Consider the following 17,527-nt stretch of genomic DNA (forward strand, 5'->3'; position numbering starts at 1 on the left):
TTGCCTCGTCCACTAAAGGAGAAGAGCTCCTTTTTAAAATTCAGGAAACTGGTTAAGAGCTTCCTTTTTCAACAGGCATTTTCTGCAATATCACCAATGAACAAAATGAGTTTATCATTTTATTATTTATATTTTTATTGATTTTATGAAATTTTTCTTGGTAACTGCATAGAAATTCTGATACACGGCTTATAAATTTAAAAAAAATAAATCCGAGCTCAAGATTAGTTACAAATTGGGTACAATAGGTATTTCCCTGCTCCAGAGGATTTATATTCTAAGTTTGTGCCTGAGGCAATGGAGGGTGACATGACTTGTCCAAGATCACAAGAAGCATCAGTGGGGAGAAGTGGGATTTGAACCCTTGCTTCCCTATTCTCAGCCCACTGGTCTACCACTGGATGACTAGCCACTCTGTCAAGATGGACAGCCTAAACCAGCCTTCTTATATATGTGGAGAGGTAGTTTTGATTTCCATAGGTTTTCTCCAAAGAGAAGGCTGCATCACCGTATTTGCATTGGGATAAAACCAGAACTGACTCAGCTTGTCCCTCATGACATGAAGCAAAGTTCACCCTCAGGGGCGGATTGCCCTATCGGGGGATCGGTCACTCTAGTCACGTGTTCTGCCGAGCACGGCTCTGACAGAGCCGCGCTCGGCAAACACGTGGTATCTCCTGGGCCAGCCTGGGCGGCGAATCCCCGGGCTGGTCGTCATCGGGAATCCGCCCCTGTTCACCCTTGATCTGTTTTAAACATGTTGCTTTAAAAAACTGAGGTAAATGGAGAAGCAAACATGGACAATATAGGAGAGATAGGATGGCAAGAGAGACATAGCGGTGAAAAAGTTAGACTATGCACGGTTGGATGTTATTTCCATAGAAATGGTAATAAGAGGATGACATACAAGGTCAAGTGGCCAAGGTGATAATGGTAGATTTAAAAATATGAAAGCGAAGGATAGAGTTTGAACATCTTGGGGCAGAGCATTATTTCACAGGAGAATCCAGTGATTGAGTCCAAGCTGGCTGGTGACCAGTGATCACAATTATGTCCAGAGATCCTTTTAAATAAGTAATTGGCGCAATTTTGAGAAAATCAGAGAAATTGACAAGTGTCATAATATAGGGGTTGATTTTAAGACCCGCGCGTGTCCATGTGTGCGTGGTTCCCGGCGTCGCCATGCGCATGTTATAAAATATGATGGCCGCGCACACATATGTGCAGGCGACTCGCGGGGGGGGGGGGGGATTTTCAAATTACGTGCAGTGACGCAATTGCCCTTTTTCCAAGTTCCCTCCCTCCAATTAAGGAGCGGACTAGGAGGGAACTTCCCTAACCCTATCCTTTCTCCCTCTTCCCCTCTTCTCCCCAACCCCTAAAATAACCCTACCTAGCCCCAATTTATTTGTTTTTATATTTACTGCTCCTCAGGAGCAGAAGAAAACCCCGCACACCGGCCAATTGCCGGTGCGCGCTTCCCCGGGAAAGCATCTAATGGTGCTGTCCCAGCCCGCCCCCAGTCCATACCCCGCTTCCGGCCCAATTCTTTTGAAAGGCCTGGCATTTTGATGCGAAACTGGGGTAGACGCATGGCTGGACCCTTCTGAAAATGCTGCTCGGGGCACGCACAGGGCCCGGCTACTTACGTAACCCCCGTAATTCACACGTGCAGGGCTTTTAAAATTGATAGGGTATAATAATATTAGGGAGCTCCAAAATGGTGAGAAGTCCTGGGTATGTAGTAGGAAGAAAGTAGAGTAGTGGCAGCAGAACTGTTGCTGGTTTTGAAAGCATTCAAGTAGAAAATTGTAACAAATTCCTCGCATTTCTTAGTAGAAAGGAAAAAAGAAGCTTCAAAGTACTACCAGAGAAATAGAAAAAAGGAGCTGGGGGTGAGGAATAGGAAGTGATGGTTCCTAGCATTATTTCAACTTCAGCAGTGAGTGGAATTTGGATTTTGAATTCTTGAGAGGATCTCTGTATTCAGTCTGGTAGGATCTCAGATGCAGGAAAGCTGCGAATGCTTTTCAGTGTGATATCCAATACATGCAGGGTCCCTGAACTCACGAGAATACTCTGGGACCAAGATGAATGAGAGAGGCTAGGGATTTTAGATGATCGAATTCAGGGCTGCAAGATTAATAGACTAGTTGACACACAATTTTCAGTCGCAAATTTCTTTTTTCTTATCGTTGTTATTTTGGTGCAGCAGATTTCCTTTTCATTATTTGGGCTCAATCAGAACTAGTCTCTTGGGCAGCAGCACCATGAGCATGCACCCTAGTTCAAGCTAGTAGGTATCCGAATTGGGCAATGGCTGGGTTGGGCTGTAAAAACTGCCTCCACAGCCTCTCCAGGCACACTACAACTAGTGCGCGTCCCTGATCTAACTGGCCTGAGCAGGGAATAAAACCTAGGGCTGGCCCGAAACTTTTCTTTATTTTTATTTTTTTAGTCTCGTTGTAGATTAGAAGACATTAACCAAAAAAATAACAGTATTACATCTGTAACGCCTGTGTTATAATTATATGTTACTGGCTTTTTGTGCTGTGGGTGTGGTGCTATCTGAACATATGGATCTGATATTTTTCATCTATTTTTTTTCTGTATTTTCAGTAAGTGTGTCCAACCAGTTTGAATATTTATGTAGCTACCTTTCCCTGCCAACAAATCTTGCATCCCTTTTTCAAGAAAATAGGAACATGGATGCGTTAATAGAAAGGTAAGGCTTGTGGGTGTATTTTAAAGCAGTTTGTTCAAATAAAGTATCTATATGTGAAATACCTTACTTATATAGGGCATTGAAGTTCCATTTAATTACTAAAGAAAAGAAACAATCTTTCAAACCGTATCAAACTATGCGAAAGAAAGCTAAAATCCTAAAAAAATAAAAATAAAAAAAAATCCAAGGAGAGTTAAAGGAGTAGATCAGGAGCTAGCTTTCCTTGAAGATGACTCCCTTCTGTTGCAGTGGCAGCCAAACAGTGATGTCAGCATGTCTCAACCCACTGGGGAGTGACATCTGGCCTCTCAGCTTTTTCTGACACACACATGGGTGTTTCCTGCAGCAGCAGAGAGCCACCCACCCAGTTCAAGGTAAGTTAGCTTCTTACCAGCTAGTTTTAAATCTTACTGTCATCCTGTGCAAGCACTTTTATGGGTATAAGAGTTCCATTTTAAAAGTTGGATCCCACAGTGCTCTCATAATAAACTTGAGAAACTCTATTGATGAAAGGTTAAGGATTGCATTTTCTGTGTCCCAGTAAAACTGACCTAATCAAGCTTTAATATTCCTTTACCATTTCAATACAAAATGATGTGCAAGCTATACAGAATTGTGTGTTTCATTAATAAAATGTATAAAGCAGCAGTTATTTCTTGCTGTGTACCTATTTATTTAGATATTTATATTCCGCTTTTTGGCACTTCAAAGCGGATTACAGTCAGGTACAGTAAGTATTTCCCTATCCCCAGAGGGCTCACAATCTAATCCGTAGATTCATCAAAATGCTTTAACACATTGATAAACGCCTACGTTGAGAAAAAGGGGTGTGTTTAGGGAAATTTTAGAATTGCTGCACCTCGCGGTAACTTATCACTTTGCATCAGTAGTATCGCTTGGTGTGTTAAACTTAGCACACCCTGCGATAATCCCTAATTTTTTTACATCTTGCACGGGGGGGGGGGGGGGAGGGAGGGAGAGAGAAAGAGAGAGGCTGTCTACAAGACCCTCATAGTAGTGAAGTATTTATATCTTATAGGAGGGCCATCTAATAGTTTGAGTTGAGGTGTTAGTGGTGGTTTAGGGGCCTGTTTCTCGTGTAGAGTGAGACGTACGAACCGCACAAAACACCCTGGTGAAGATTTAACGTCATTCTGAGTGAGAAACGTCTCACAAAGATGAAATTTCAACTATGTTCTCCCATCCTAGTTTGATGGACTCTGTAACAGGGTACTACCAAGCTAGGGTGAGAGAACATACTTTACACTGCCCCTCATTTTCCTAAATCCTGCCCAAACTCCTCCCTGATACCGCCTCTCTCAAAAATTAGCATGCGCTCCATGCGTTAGTGTTCTTATCACATGAGTTATGGTGTTAACTCGTACATTAACACCTTAACTCATTTGATGAATGACCCTATAAGTTTGTACCTGAGGCAATGGAGGGTAAAGTCACTTGCCCAAGGTCACAAGGAGCAACAGTGGGCCTTGAATCCTGGTTTCCTCACTTCGTGGTCCATTGCTGTAACCACTAGGCTACTCCACCTTGATACTATATATAGTTTTTTTCTGTGCATAAGGGCTTTCCATTGACAATAGTGGTGTGGCTATCTGGTTACATTTGCATGTTACCCATCTATTACTGAAGTAGATATGAGGATCTACATCATATTTCAATAATAATCCAATTTAAAAGGGATTATAAGTAACTATTTCAGGAGAAAGAATGGTCATCCATTTCTGAAACCTGTATAGTTTCCAGCATAACATGTAGCAGTCCACTTAATTGCAAAATAGAAGGTAGGCATCAGACAGCTTTGATGTGATCTTATTAGCTGCCTTTTTTTCTTATAAGTTCAGTGTCTGGACCAAAGGTTACCTAAGGGTAACATTTCCTTCAATTACACAATGCAGCTTTCAGAAGGGGGTAAAACATTCCCTCTTCCTTCCCACTCAAATTAGGGGAAAAAATTGGAACAACAGCTACTTTTCAGTGGTAATATCCCAGTTCAAGGAGCTTTATGGATAAAGTTGCAGTCTGCCTCTAAACCTTCTAAATTTCAGAAAATTGTGCGGACATTCTTACAGAGAAAAAGGGTTTAATGATTAATTGCGTCTGAGAATATGAATGAGAATGGGACCCACACAGATAATCCTTGTTTGTAGTTGTGGGCAAGCAAGGCTAAATCTAGAACTAGTCAAGTCTGCTGAAAAATGTGAAGATGGATGGACCTTACAGTCTCTGCCAACGTAATCTAGTTTTCAGTGCTGGCTGTTTAGAACCTATCATTGTAAAATTCATAACAGAAAAATAAAACATCCTGCAGCAAGCTATATTTTCTGAAATTAGAATAGGAATTCAGAAATAGGTAGAGAGAACTTTCCCTCCCAAAGTTCTCTTACACATTATCCCTCTGAAATGGAATTACACTTCCTTCAGTTGTAATGCTTTATTTTATAGGGGGAGAGGGAAGTAAGTCTCCTGTGCTTGAAACCTTCATTTAGTTTCTGGAAATATTAGCTTGTGAAATGATGATTTTGCACATACGTGTTTTTTTTCATTGAAGAAATAGACAGTAGGTTCCCTGTACGTACCAGGATCAGTCCAGGACACCTGGGTTGTGACTCCGCACCAGTAGATGGAGACAGACTAAAACTTGTGGGCGGAGCCATATATGCCCCTGTGCCAGTCACAGCCCCTCAGTCTTACTCTGTCTCCAGTAGATGGTGCAGGTCCGGTCACAGCCCTGCCTGCCCTGGTTCTGGTATTCCGTCAGGGTCGGTTCCTTTTTTGATTGTTTAGGCCAGTTTTAGGCTACGGATTTCTATTTGGGAATATTTTTTCTAAATTGTCCTTAGGTCCCTTTCGCCCTGCCTCCCAGGGGGGTTGTGAGGTTCTGAGGGGACCACCCCCCCTGGTTGAGGCCGCTGCTAGGGTGGAGGACCCAGCTGGCCTAGTAGCAGCGTCAGGGGTGACACCAGGGAGCCCGGTTCACTCACCCCTGCTGGATTAGGGCTCCAGGACCGTGGACAGCGACAGGCGCTTTTCTTAAAAAAAAAAAAAAAAAAGGTTTGTGTTTATTTCTGTGCCGGCTCTCTCTTGCTTCGCGTCGCCGCTCGTAGTGGGGGCGCCGCCGACGGGGGGAGGCCGTTCGTTCGAATTTTTTATTTTTTGTCGCTCCTCTTACCCCGTTTTCGCGCCTCTTCGCCGGCATGCCTCGCGGCTCGGCGCGCGGCCTGCATCCCGGGCGGAGAGGGGTCGTCTGGGGCGCCTCGGGGGGCTCGTTCGCGGCCCGCGCGATCGCCTCCGCGCGGGGGGGCGCCGGAGAAAAGCCCCAAGAGCTTTTCCCGCTTAGCGCGGGAGTGGCGGCCATTTTGGCCACGGGCCGCGAAATGGCGCGGGAAACGGCAGGGCCTTTGGCCTTGCCTCCCGCGCTTTCCCCGCAGCGGATCGCGGTCGGAGGGGGTCCCTCGGGGGACACAGGGTCCCCGGGGAGTCCCGCTGATTTTTCCTCTGATTCGAGCTCGCTTTCGGAGGACCTTGCGCTTTTGTTGCGCAAGGTCCTGAAATACAAAAAAAGCAAGCCCGGCCGGAGTGAGGCTCGCAGAGCTCCACCGCAGAAGAGGTCCAGGAAGCCCTCGGGGGTCGCGGAGGGGCTCCAGGGCGCCTTGCGGGGGAAGCGGCCTCCACGTGGCGTCCCACAGGAAGCGGACACCGATTCCTCCCCCGAGGCGGACGCTGATTCCTCTGAGGAAACCCAGAAGGGACCCGACGATGTGGGAGCGGACGGCTCCGCTACGTCCGGCGTAGCAAAAGGCTCACAGGCAGTGGAGGGGGACGATCCCAAAGTGGTCAGGCTCTTCCGTAGGGATGAATTGCCACCTCTATTTCCAGCCATTATCCAGGAACTGGGAATAAACCCTCCTCCGGCGGTGGTTCGTCAGGAAGCGAACATGGATCCGGTCCTGTTAGGCCTCACGGGTCCGGCAGTTGCTTTTCCGTTCCATTTTTCTTCAACGGACATCATGTTCCGGGAATGGGACACTCCGGAGTTAGGGTTGAAGGTCAGCAAGGCCATGGACAAGCTTTACCCGCTCCCGGAGGATGCGCTGGACCTTCTCAAGTTTCCCAAGGTGGATTCGGCGGTTTCGGCGGTAACGAAGAGATCTACTATCCCGGTTACAGGTGCGACAGCCCTTCGAGACCTTCAGGACAGGAAGCTGGAAGTACAGCTCAAGAAGATTTTTGAGGTTTCAGCGCTAGGAATTCGGGCCGCCATGTGTACGAATTTCGCTTTGAGAGCTGGCTTACGCTGGGCTCAGGTCCTTCAAGCCAATGCGGATCTTTCGGCTGACGAGGCAGCGCAAGCGGATAAGTTGGAAGCGGTAATAGCATATGGCGCAGATGCACTCCACGATCTGCTGCGCACTTCGTCTAGATCCATGGTGGCGGCTGTCTCGGCGCGCCGCCTCCTGTGGCTACGCAACTGGGCGGCGGATGGCTCTTCTAAGGCTCACCTCGGGGCGCTGCCATTCAAGGGTAAATTGCTGTTTGGCAAGGAATTAGATGACTTGATGGCTTCCCTGGGGGAAAATAGGGCTTTCAGGTTGCCCGAAGATAGAGCCAGGTCACGGACTTCCTTTACAGCCAGGTCCCGCTTTCGTGGGCCCAGGAAGGCGCGACCTCAAAGGTCGTCGGGGCACTCGTACAGGTCTTCCTCCTCCCGTACCCCACAGTGGCAGCAGCAGCAGTCCTTTCGTGGGAGGCGCTTTGGTAGACCAGGGGGTGCCCTGGCCATCACGGCGCCCAAATCTTCACAATGAAAGGGGGTCGGCCCTTCTCCCGCCGCAGCCTCAGCACGCCGTTCCCAACGTCGGGGCGCGGTTGCTGTCGTTTTACGAGAGATGGGCCGGAATAACGTCGGACCAGTAGGTCCTCACCGTGATAAGACACGGCTACGCGTTAGATTTTGCTCGCATTCCAGTGGACAAGTTCCTTGTGTCACCCTGCAAGGCTCCCGAGAAGAAGACGGCGGTGCTAGACACCATCCGCCGCTTAGAGGACTTGGGAGCTATCTCCCCCGTTCCGGTCAGCCAACAAGGCAAAGGCCGTTACTCCATTTACTTCATCGTACCAAAGAAGGACGGCACGTCCCGACCAATTCTGGATCTCAAAGGGGTGAACCGATGCCTTCGCGTTCCTCGCTTCAAAATGGAGACGATCCGGTCAGTCATCGCCGCGGTCCGGCCAGGCGAGTTCCTGGCCTCCCTGGACCTCACGGAGGCGTATCTTCACATAGGCATCCAGCCGTCGTTCCAACGCTTCCTCAGATTCTGCATTCTGGGTCGGCATTACCAGTTTCGGGCGCTCCCTTTTGGGCTCGCAACGGCCCCTCGTACTTTCACGAAGGTGATGGTCGTGGTGGCGGCGCAACTGCGCCGAGAAGGTCTCCAGGTCCATCCGTATCTGGACGATTGGTTGATTCGGGCGAAGTCCGAAGATCAGTGTCGGATGGCGGTGGCCAGGGTCCTCCATCTGTTGCAGTCCCTGGGATGGGTGGTCAACTTCAGCAAGAGTCATCTGACACCCACGCAGACCTTGGAATATCTGGGAGCTCTTTTCGACACAAAGCAGGGCAAGGTGTTTCTGTCGCTCGAACGGATGGTCAAATTGCAAACTCAGGTACAACGCTTGTTGTCTCTCCGCCAGCCGCGGGCCTGCGACTACCTTACGGTCCTCGGGTCTATGGCTTCCACGCTGGCGCTGGTGCCATGGGCGTTCGCTCATCTGCGACCCTTACAGTCATCCTTGCTTTCCCGCTGGAAGCCGGTCTCGGAGGATTTCCACTTACCGCTTCCTCTAGCGGGACACGCGAGGTCCAGCCTGCGTTGGTGGCTGGACCCCAGTCATCTTTCCGCCGGAGTCTCTCTCCTGGTGCCCAGTTGGACAGTGGTGACCACGGATGCCAGCCTCTCCGGTTGGGGAGCGGTCTGCCTAGGGAGCTCAGTTCAAGGCCTATGGTCAGTGTCGCAAGCCCAGTGGTCTATCAATTGCCTAGAGACCAGAGCGGTCCATCTGGCCCTGCAGGCTTTTCTACCATTGCTGCGGGGAAAGGCAGTCCGAGTGTTGTCGGACAATGCGACCACCGTGGCATACATCAACCGGCAGGGGGGGACCCGGAGCCCCCAGGTGGCAGAAGAAGCTCAGCGCTTGATGGCCTGGTCGGAGCTACATCTCAGCAACCTCGCAGCGTCTCACATTGCGGGAGTCGACAACGTGCAGGCGGACTATCTCAGCCGTCATCGTCTGGATCCCGGAGAGTGGGAGCTGGGGGACGAAGCGTTTCTTCTCATTTGCGAAACGTGGGGGGTGCCCCACATGGATCTGATGGCCACGTGGCACAACGCGAAGGCCCCACGATTTTACAGTCGACGTCGAGAGCGGGGGGCAGAAGGCGTCGATGCGTTGGTGCTTCCCTGGCCGACGGATGTGCTGCTCTACGTGTTTCCCCCGTGGCCGATGATCGGCAAGATTCTACGGCGCATAGAGTTGCATCCGAACAACGTGATCTTGGTGGCACCGGAGTGGCCTCGCCGGCCGTGGTTCGCAGACCTCGTACAACTGGCAGTAGCGGCCCCCCTTCGGTTCCAAGGAATGGCGGCCCTACTCCATCAGGGCCCCGTCTGTTTGGAGGATGCGGATCACTTCTGTCTCGCGGCATGGCTTTTGAGAGGAATCGACTGAAGAGAAAAGGTTATTCAGATGCGGTGGTGGCCACGCTACTGCGTTCCAGGAAGCAGTCGACGTCTTTGGCTTACGTCCGTGTCTGGGTGGTCTTTGAGGACTGGTGCGTGCAGCGAGGGGTGGACCCCATCTCGGCTTCCGTCTCTGATGTTCTAGCGTTCCTCCAGGCGGGTCTGGCCAAAGGTCTGGCGTGCAGTTCCCTACGGGTCCAAGTGGCGGCGCTGGGGTGTTTGCGAGGTAAGTCTCTGGCGCTTCACCCGGATATTGCTCGTTTTCTTCGGGGGGCTAAGCACCTTCGCCCCCCGTTACGTCTTCCTTGTCCGGCTTGGAACCTCAATTGGGTTCTCTCCGCTCTATGCACGGCGCCGTTTGAGCCCTTGAAACGCGCAACTCTTAAGGATCTCACTTTAAAAACGGCATTCTTGGTGGCGATTGCCTCGGCACGGCGTGTTTCCGAGTTGCAGGCCCTGTCCTGTAGGGAACCTTTCTTGCGTATCTCCGATTCGGGGGTTTCCTTACGGACGGTTCCTTCCTTTCTTCCGAAAGTGGTCTCGTCGTTTCACGTGAATCAATCGGTGGAGTTGCCCGCTTTTGCATGCGGAGACTCCTCTGCTACCGAAGAGAGGGAGTTACGGAAGCTTGACGTGCGGAGATCCCTTCTCCGATATCTGGAGGTCTCTAATCCGTTTCGGGTCACAGATCATCTGTTTGTCCTGTTCTCTGGACCAAAGAAAGGAGCTGCAGCGTCCCGCACAACTATCGCTCGTTGGCTCAAGGAGGCCATTGGTTCGGCGTACTTGGTGCGGGGAAAACCCCTTCCCGTGGGGCTGCGGGCTCACTCGACTCGATCCCAAGCAGCGTCTTGGGCGGAAGCTTCTCAGGTGTCGCCTCAAGAGATTTGTAGGGCGGCCACCTGGAAGTCGTTGCATACTTTTGTCCGGCATTACCGGCTGGATGTCCGGGCTACCGATTCCGGGGGTTTTGGAGAGAGGGTACTCCGAGCGGGACTCTCTGCTTCCCACCCTCAGTAGGTTGCTCTGGTACATCCCAGGTGTCCTGGACTGATCCTGGTACGTACAGGGAAAGGAAAATTAGTTTCTTACCTGATAATTTTCGTTCCTGTAGTACCAAGGATCAGTCCAGGATCCCGCCCGCGGTGCTGCGCTGAAGTAATGGAGAGTCCGCTCTGTGTTTTGATTTGCTCTGTTCCGCTTGTTCGCTCTCTCGGTTGGAGAGTCCGTTTCCAGAAGGGGTGTTTCTTTCCCCGTTAGTTAGCGGTATCTAGTTTTGTTTACTTCTCTGGTTGTGTTCTACTTTGACATTCCGTAAGACTGAGGGGCTGTGACTGGCACAGGGGCATATATGGCTCCGCCCACAAGTTTTAGTCTGTCTCCATCTACTGGTGCGGAGTCACAACCCAGGTGTCCTGGACTGATCCTTGGTACTACAGGAACGAAAATTATCAGGTAAGAAACTAATTTTCCTTTGTAGCCAGCTATGAATATTTATTATTTATTTATTTATTTTGAATTCTTATATACCGACATTCCTGTAAAGTATACAGATCATACCGGTTTACAGTGTAACATAACTGTCGCAAGTGGCGATTACATAGAACATAAGGCGTTAGAACAGCGAACATTTTTTACATAAAATATTAGAGCATCAGAACAAAGGGAATATTGGGAGAATGCAAGGAACAAATGGAAACCATATAAACTGAATGCGAGGTAACTATAAGATGTTAATGCCGTAATGTGAAAGACTGAGGCCTTGAAGCTAGAATTCAGGGGAGTAAGGGGGGGAGTAAAAGGGAGGTAGAATTGGAGGGGCGGGGTAGGTCGGGCGGAAAGGGTCAAAAGGTGGGATTGAGCGGGAGGAAGAAACAGAGGAAAAAGGGGGGCTCCCCGATGAGGCCTCGGGGGCTGTGTCGAGAGTGGAGTGTGAACAGTTTATCCTGTAGCCCACCTTCTCTGTGTTCATATTATCTGAACAATAAGGAATCCTAGCATAGGTGCCAGCTCTGTAGATGCTAGAATACCCCCAGTATTGAACCAACTCCTTCACTGTGACCAGGGAGGAGATAATTTGTGTTAAATTTAGTACCCCCAAATCACTCTCAAAAGTTGGCTGCTTGTATCCTCACACCATCTGTTCCTTCTAAAGTGAAATGACGATACTGGGAATGGAGCAGGAAGCTTCTCATAAAGTTGTGTGGCCCACAAGTCCTTTTTTAAGTTAATTTTTGAAAATATGTATTTAAATTTACTAATATTAATTATCCATATATATATATTATCTGCCTGTATCCTGCAACTTGTCCACCATTCCCAGCTTCGCTTTGTCCATTAGCAGTTGAAAAATACCTGCTTCAGCAAAGAAGTATATTTTGAGGAAAACCCCTTCTGTTCTGGATTTGTTAAAAATAAACTCATTGACTGACTCATGAGCCGCTTTGGTAGTATAACTTGCTGGTGGGTGGTTTCCATGCACTGTAGGGTGTGGAAGCACATCATTCTGCTGTTGTATCTATTAGCTTTCTTAAGTCTGCACTCTTGGATACTAAGAAAAAAGGGAACAACAACAATGTCATAGAGGGATGAATGATAACTCCAAATGTCTCTGCTTCCGTTGGTGATTCTAAACAGATAAATTCTCTGAATCTGTGGTTCCATCTGCCAGGCCCCTCCCCTTCTCAGATACCACAAGAAAACAGTCTTTGTGGGTGCTTTATTGTATGAACTTGTCAGTTACAGCACTTATTTACAGAAAGAAAGGCAAGACAGCAGAAGTAGAGCTACAGAAAAGCCAGGCAAAATACAAAAAGCAAAAAAGTACTACCTTCTCTGTGATACATATAGTATAAAGATTTGTACTCGGTGAGAGACAGATGTGGTCTAAAGAAAATAGACAGTAGAAGACCCCCAATATCTTTACAATGATAGAATAAGTTCTGTCATATGAAAAAGGCCAAGCTGCTATTCTGATAACAATCAACAGGGCTTTAATTGTATTTGATATGAAAGTTATTGTTGAGTATGCATTAATATGTAGTTTGTTTTCTCTTTAAGTTGGTGTAGTAACAAAGAGATATGCAGATACTTGAAAGGTGAAAGATCATCTATAAGGTACGCATCCTTGACAATAAGCAGGGTTTCCGCAGAATTGTGTAATTGTGTTTCCATGATTATTAATTAAAGCACTGTAATGCTTCTTGATGTGATATGAGCTTTCCTAAGAAAAAAACGTTAAGCATTTCAGTTGTGAAATAATGGTTTGTTTACCATGTTTTACCCGGCTCACTGGGATATTTTTACTTTTCACTGTATGTGTGGTAATACAATCTATTTGTAGGAAGAGAGAATTTATGTTCTTCGGGGTAGATTTTTAAAGGTGCACGAGCTTCCTGGCATGCACACATGGATGCGCTGATTTTATAACATGCACGCCCAAGTTATAAAATCCGGGGCCGTGCACACATGTGCAGGCGGCGTGCGCAGGGGGGCCTAATTTTAGAAAATTATGTGTGGCGACCAGGCCCCCCGACCCGCCTCTCCCCACCCCCCTGACCGCCCCTTTCCTTTGGCCCGGCACTTCTGCGCGTGACATGAGTTACACACACAGCCAGGCCCCTTTTAAAATGCATGCGGTGCACGCAAGGCCCAGCCGCGCTTGTAACCCCTGGATTTTACGCGCGTGGGGGATTTAAAATTCGCCCATTAGAGAATTGTGTGTGTGGTCCATGGGGGTGAAACCCTGCTAGAAACCTAACATTCACATTCATTTCAACAAGCACAATGATGTGTATTGATTGCTCCATGCAGAACAGAGCTGGCATTTTAAAAAGGAGAAGCCATGTTCAACACTTTCCTCTTAGCTCTGCTATCTAGATGAGACGAGGAATAATGGAAACCGGTCATATACAGTAATTAAAAAGAATAATTGAAATTAGCCATAACAGATGCAGATTCTGTCCCAGTGATGACAATGAAATTCATAGCAAAAGATCTCTCATGTCCTGAAACCTCAAAATTAAATGGTCTCAGTTTTATGATTGGTTTTCCCACACACTTGCATATGATTCCACAGAGATCCATGTGTGATAGATAATTGTGTGGTTCTGTCATCGTTTCTCCTTGACTCCTTCAGCTGTTTCTGTTCCTTTGCCCTTTTTTGTGTTTCTGTAACCTTTCAGTGACTCTTTACCTACATTTACTTCTATTTTGTTTCTCTCCTCCATCTGTTTCCCTTCACTGCATTTTTTCATAACACCATAATACCACTCTTTAACAAAGTCACTTTGTGAATTGCTCTGATATAGCAACAAGTGAATGAGTGTGTTGTTTTTGAAACATGATAAACAAAAAGTAAATGCCATAATTTTTCCTCTGGATATATAACCTTCCATGTAGAGCAATAAGATAACTTTATTTGAAAAATAGGAAGAACAGACCTAATCATGAGCTTAAAACAAGTCAAACCTTCTGTGCAATATCTCACAGCAAATAAAAATAAAAGTAAAACTTGCCATTTATTCTTGAAAGCTTTCTGCTAAATTATAAGAATATATATGAGATGATATGCTGAGTCAGACAAAGGACCATCAAGCTCAACATCCTGTCTTTGACAGGATATATAAAGATACAATAAGGAGAAAATATGAAAGGAGGATCCATATAAAATATACCGAGATCCCATGTAACTGTTAGTTCTACATCTTTCTTGATTTTCTAACTAGCTATTGAAGGCTAAGGGGAAAAGATGTGTGTGAAGAAGAAGGGAGGAGAGTTGGCCAAAAACAACCTTCTCTATGATCTTAGAAAGAATAGGGAGATTTAAAATGGGCCTAAAATTCCCCAAGTTATCTGGATGCAGGTTGTGTTTAAGTACTGCGTGGACTCCGTCAGCTTTTAGGCTACAGGGTGAAGACCCCAATTCAAGACTGGTATTGATATCAGACAAAAATGGAAAAAATGCTAATTGTGTAGGTTTTTTAAAAATTTAAAAGCAAGTGGGTCTTGGAGCGAAACAAAAGTTGTAGACTAGGAGGGGAATTTTTGATAAAAGCAGAGTTTGCTAACAGCAAATGTAATAATACCAAGTGAAGTTAGTAGATATAAAGATGGTGTAGCAGCAGGCAATGGCTCATCGGTAGTAAATTATGCTTAAATCAGGGCAATTTTATTCTCAAAAGCCTGAGCAAAGTCCTCTACAGTGTGCTGAGCATTGATGGAATATTTATCCATCTGAGATCCAGAAAAATTAGATGCTAGCTTATAAAGAAGCCTGAGCCAATTTTTAGCATCCCCAAGAGTCCTCATAATTGGTAACTTATTTTTTGATAAACCAAAAGTCCAAAATTAAAAAAACAGAATTTAATTCGTCCCCCATATCTTATAAATGTTGCAGCAAAAAATATATTAAAAAAAACTTCCTGAATTTCAATTAATTGCCTCCTAGGCAGATATCCCAAGGCAATGAGTTCCAAAGCACAGGAGCCTAATATTGGAATGCAGACTGTCGAGTACCCTCTAAATAAATTTCCTTTGGTGAGGGTAATTTAAGGTGACGAGACCTTTTTGAAATGATCTCAAACACCATGATGGTTGATAAGGAATCAACAAATTAAACAAATATTCAGGAAAATCTTTGGAAAAAATAGTCTTTTTGCTTGCTTAATTTCAAGCAGATAATTCATTATGCTATCTTTCAAAGAGAGTCTGTCCTCATCCGATTTATAGTTTGCCATATCCTGTCAAGGTGTCTAGCCTGGCTTTTCAAGGTTCTGAGGCCAGAATGGAGCCATAAGGCATTTCTAGTAGGCCTCAGGACCCAAAGGTGAGAAGGAGCTAAAAGATCAAAGGCATTATGCAGACTATTATTCCACCCTAACATTTTTCTGTCAAGTGGTAAGTCAAAAAAATAATCAGGTATGGTAAGAGATTGCTTGAGTTTGTCAGGATCAATATCCTGTATCTTACAGACAGGGATTTTTTTTTGTTGTTGAAGGAACTGCATATGAGGCTTTATATCAAATTGAGAAAACAATCAAAATGAGATCAGTCCAAGAAAAAGGAAAATACGGAATTGAATACTTTACAAGGGTATCTTTTTCAGACGAAAAAATGAGGTCAAGGGTGTGGTCATCCTTGTGTGTAGTGCTATATAACCACTGTCTCAGCAGCAAGTCAGACATGGCTGCAGAGATTTGCTACTCTGTCAGACTCTGGGGCTCTTCAGCGTATAGATTGAAATCACCCAGTAGAAGCATTTCTAACTGAGTACTTGTTAATTAGAAACATTAACTCATGAAGTATAGTAGAAATAGCAGGTGAAGGCTGATAAATCAAGAGCAAGTTAAAATGGATACCCTTATGTAGCTAAAAAAACAAAAATTCCAGTGGTTTAGAGAAAATGTACCCAGATCAGTCCAGATTCCTGGGTTTTGCCTCCCTGCCAGCAGATACACAGAAGGTTTTACTGATGCTGCCACTTAACCACCTGCAGTTCTTTAGTATTTCTCTGTCTCCGGCAGATGGTAGATGGTGCAAATCCTGCAGTTCTGAAGTCTAAAACGATTTTTGTTTTTTGGGTCCTAGTGGATCCTTCCCTATCTGGTTGAGGTGCATGAGGTGTGGGGGTTGGTGACCCTTTTGTGCGCTCAATCCCTTGCGCCCATGGAGTGTAAATCTGATGGTCCAGATCCCTCCCCTTCATGAGGCCAGTGAGGTGGCTGCAGGCTCAGGGTAGTTTTTCTTTTGAGGCAGCTCTGTTTTCCAACCTTGGGAGGAAGTTTAACAAAGATTAATAAAGTTTAATCAAGAAAAAATAATAGAAAAACTTAATAGGTAAACCAGAAGTACAGCAGTACTTTGACAACTTCTTCCTTTTTGATTTGGCGGCTGGGGTAATTATTTTTGGTCTGAGCTTGCTTGTTGATTGCTGCTCTCTAAGGTAAGCTGTTTTCTCTGTGATCACAATGAGGGATATGGGTCGGTCTGCCGCACGTGCGGCTCAGCGCATTCGCAGCTCAATAGAGAGAGGCTGTGCTCCAGCTGTTCGGCGGGCGATGAAGGTTCATCCGGCCGGGTTAGTGCTAAGAGGCAACAGAGGGCCCCTGCTTCGGTTTCCATATCGCATCAGGGCTTGCGTCGGGGTGAGGATCTATTCCTGCTCAGCGCGAAAACGGTGGCCATATTTAATTATTTTTCAGCCGTTCCTGCATCGTCGGGGGGGGGGGGGGGGGAATGTTCCTCCATGACTCCCTGCCGTGTTCAGGCTCCAGAGGAGATCAGGGGGTTTGGATGGGGGAAGAGGTTCCCATCATGCCCATTTCTGGAACCTCTCCATCTTTGGCTGGGGTCGCCAAACCTTTTTCTGCTGACTTTGTTCTGCTGCTGTATGAGGTCTATCTGGCCAAAGCAGCAGGCGGCATCCTCCAGTTTGGAATCCTGGTCCTGGCCGTCTGACGGGCGTTATTTGGGGTCCAAGCCTGATTGGTCTACAGGAAAACACGTTTCTCACAGGACAAGCAGGATGGTAGTCCTCGCACGTGGGTGACATCATCAGGATGGAGCCCAATCACGGAATACTTTTGTCAAAGTTTCTAGAACTTTGACTGGCACCTACTGGGCATGCCCAGCATGGCACTAACCCTGCAACCAGCAGGAGTCCCCCTTCAGTCTCTTTTTTTCCGCACAGCAGTAGCCACGCGGGTTAAAGAGCTTTCCAGAGATTCCTGACAGGAATTTCCTCACGGAATTTTTTCAACAAAATGTAAATCAATTTCTACCCTATAGGAGTCCCCCTATCGATTCCGTAGTCCGCGGTCGTAAGGTAAGGCTTTACCCTCATTTGCAGTCGATTCCCGTCGAGTTTTCCCTTCGGGGCCTACCGGCCATCGACCCCCAACATGGCTAAATTTTTGTCGAGGCCATGGTGTCTGGTTTCCGTCGGTGCCCCGTTTGTCCTTGGACAATCTCTATCACAGACCCGCATAGGGTTTGTATATTATGTTTGGGACAGGACCATGACGTCTTAACTTGCATCAAATGTGCC

General features: G+C 46.9%; 1 protein-coding gene across 1 annotated transcript in view; it reads left to right on the forward strand.

Annotated features, from left to right (window-relative positions):
- Positions 1–17,527, forward strand: part of UBR2 (ubiquitin protein ligase E3 component n-recognin 2) — a 426,990-nt gene that overhangs the window by 391,361 nt on the left and 18,102 nt on the right. The window contains 2 exon segments of the mRNA XM_029593304.1: positions 2,620–2,725; positions 12,541–12,597. Coding sequence (XP_029449164.1) covers positions 2,620–2,725; positions 12,541–12,597 — 163 coding nt within the window.

Source organism: Rhinatrema bivittatum, chromosome 3 (genome assembly GCF_901001135.1).
Source record: "Rhinatrema bivittatum chromosome 3, aRhiBiv1.1, whole genome shotgun sequence".
Lineage (NCBI taxonomy): Eukaryota > Metazoa > Chordata > Amphibia > Gymnophiona > Rhinatrematidae > Rhinatrema > Rhinatrema bivittatum.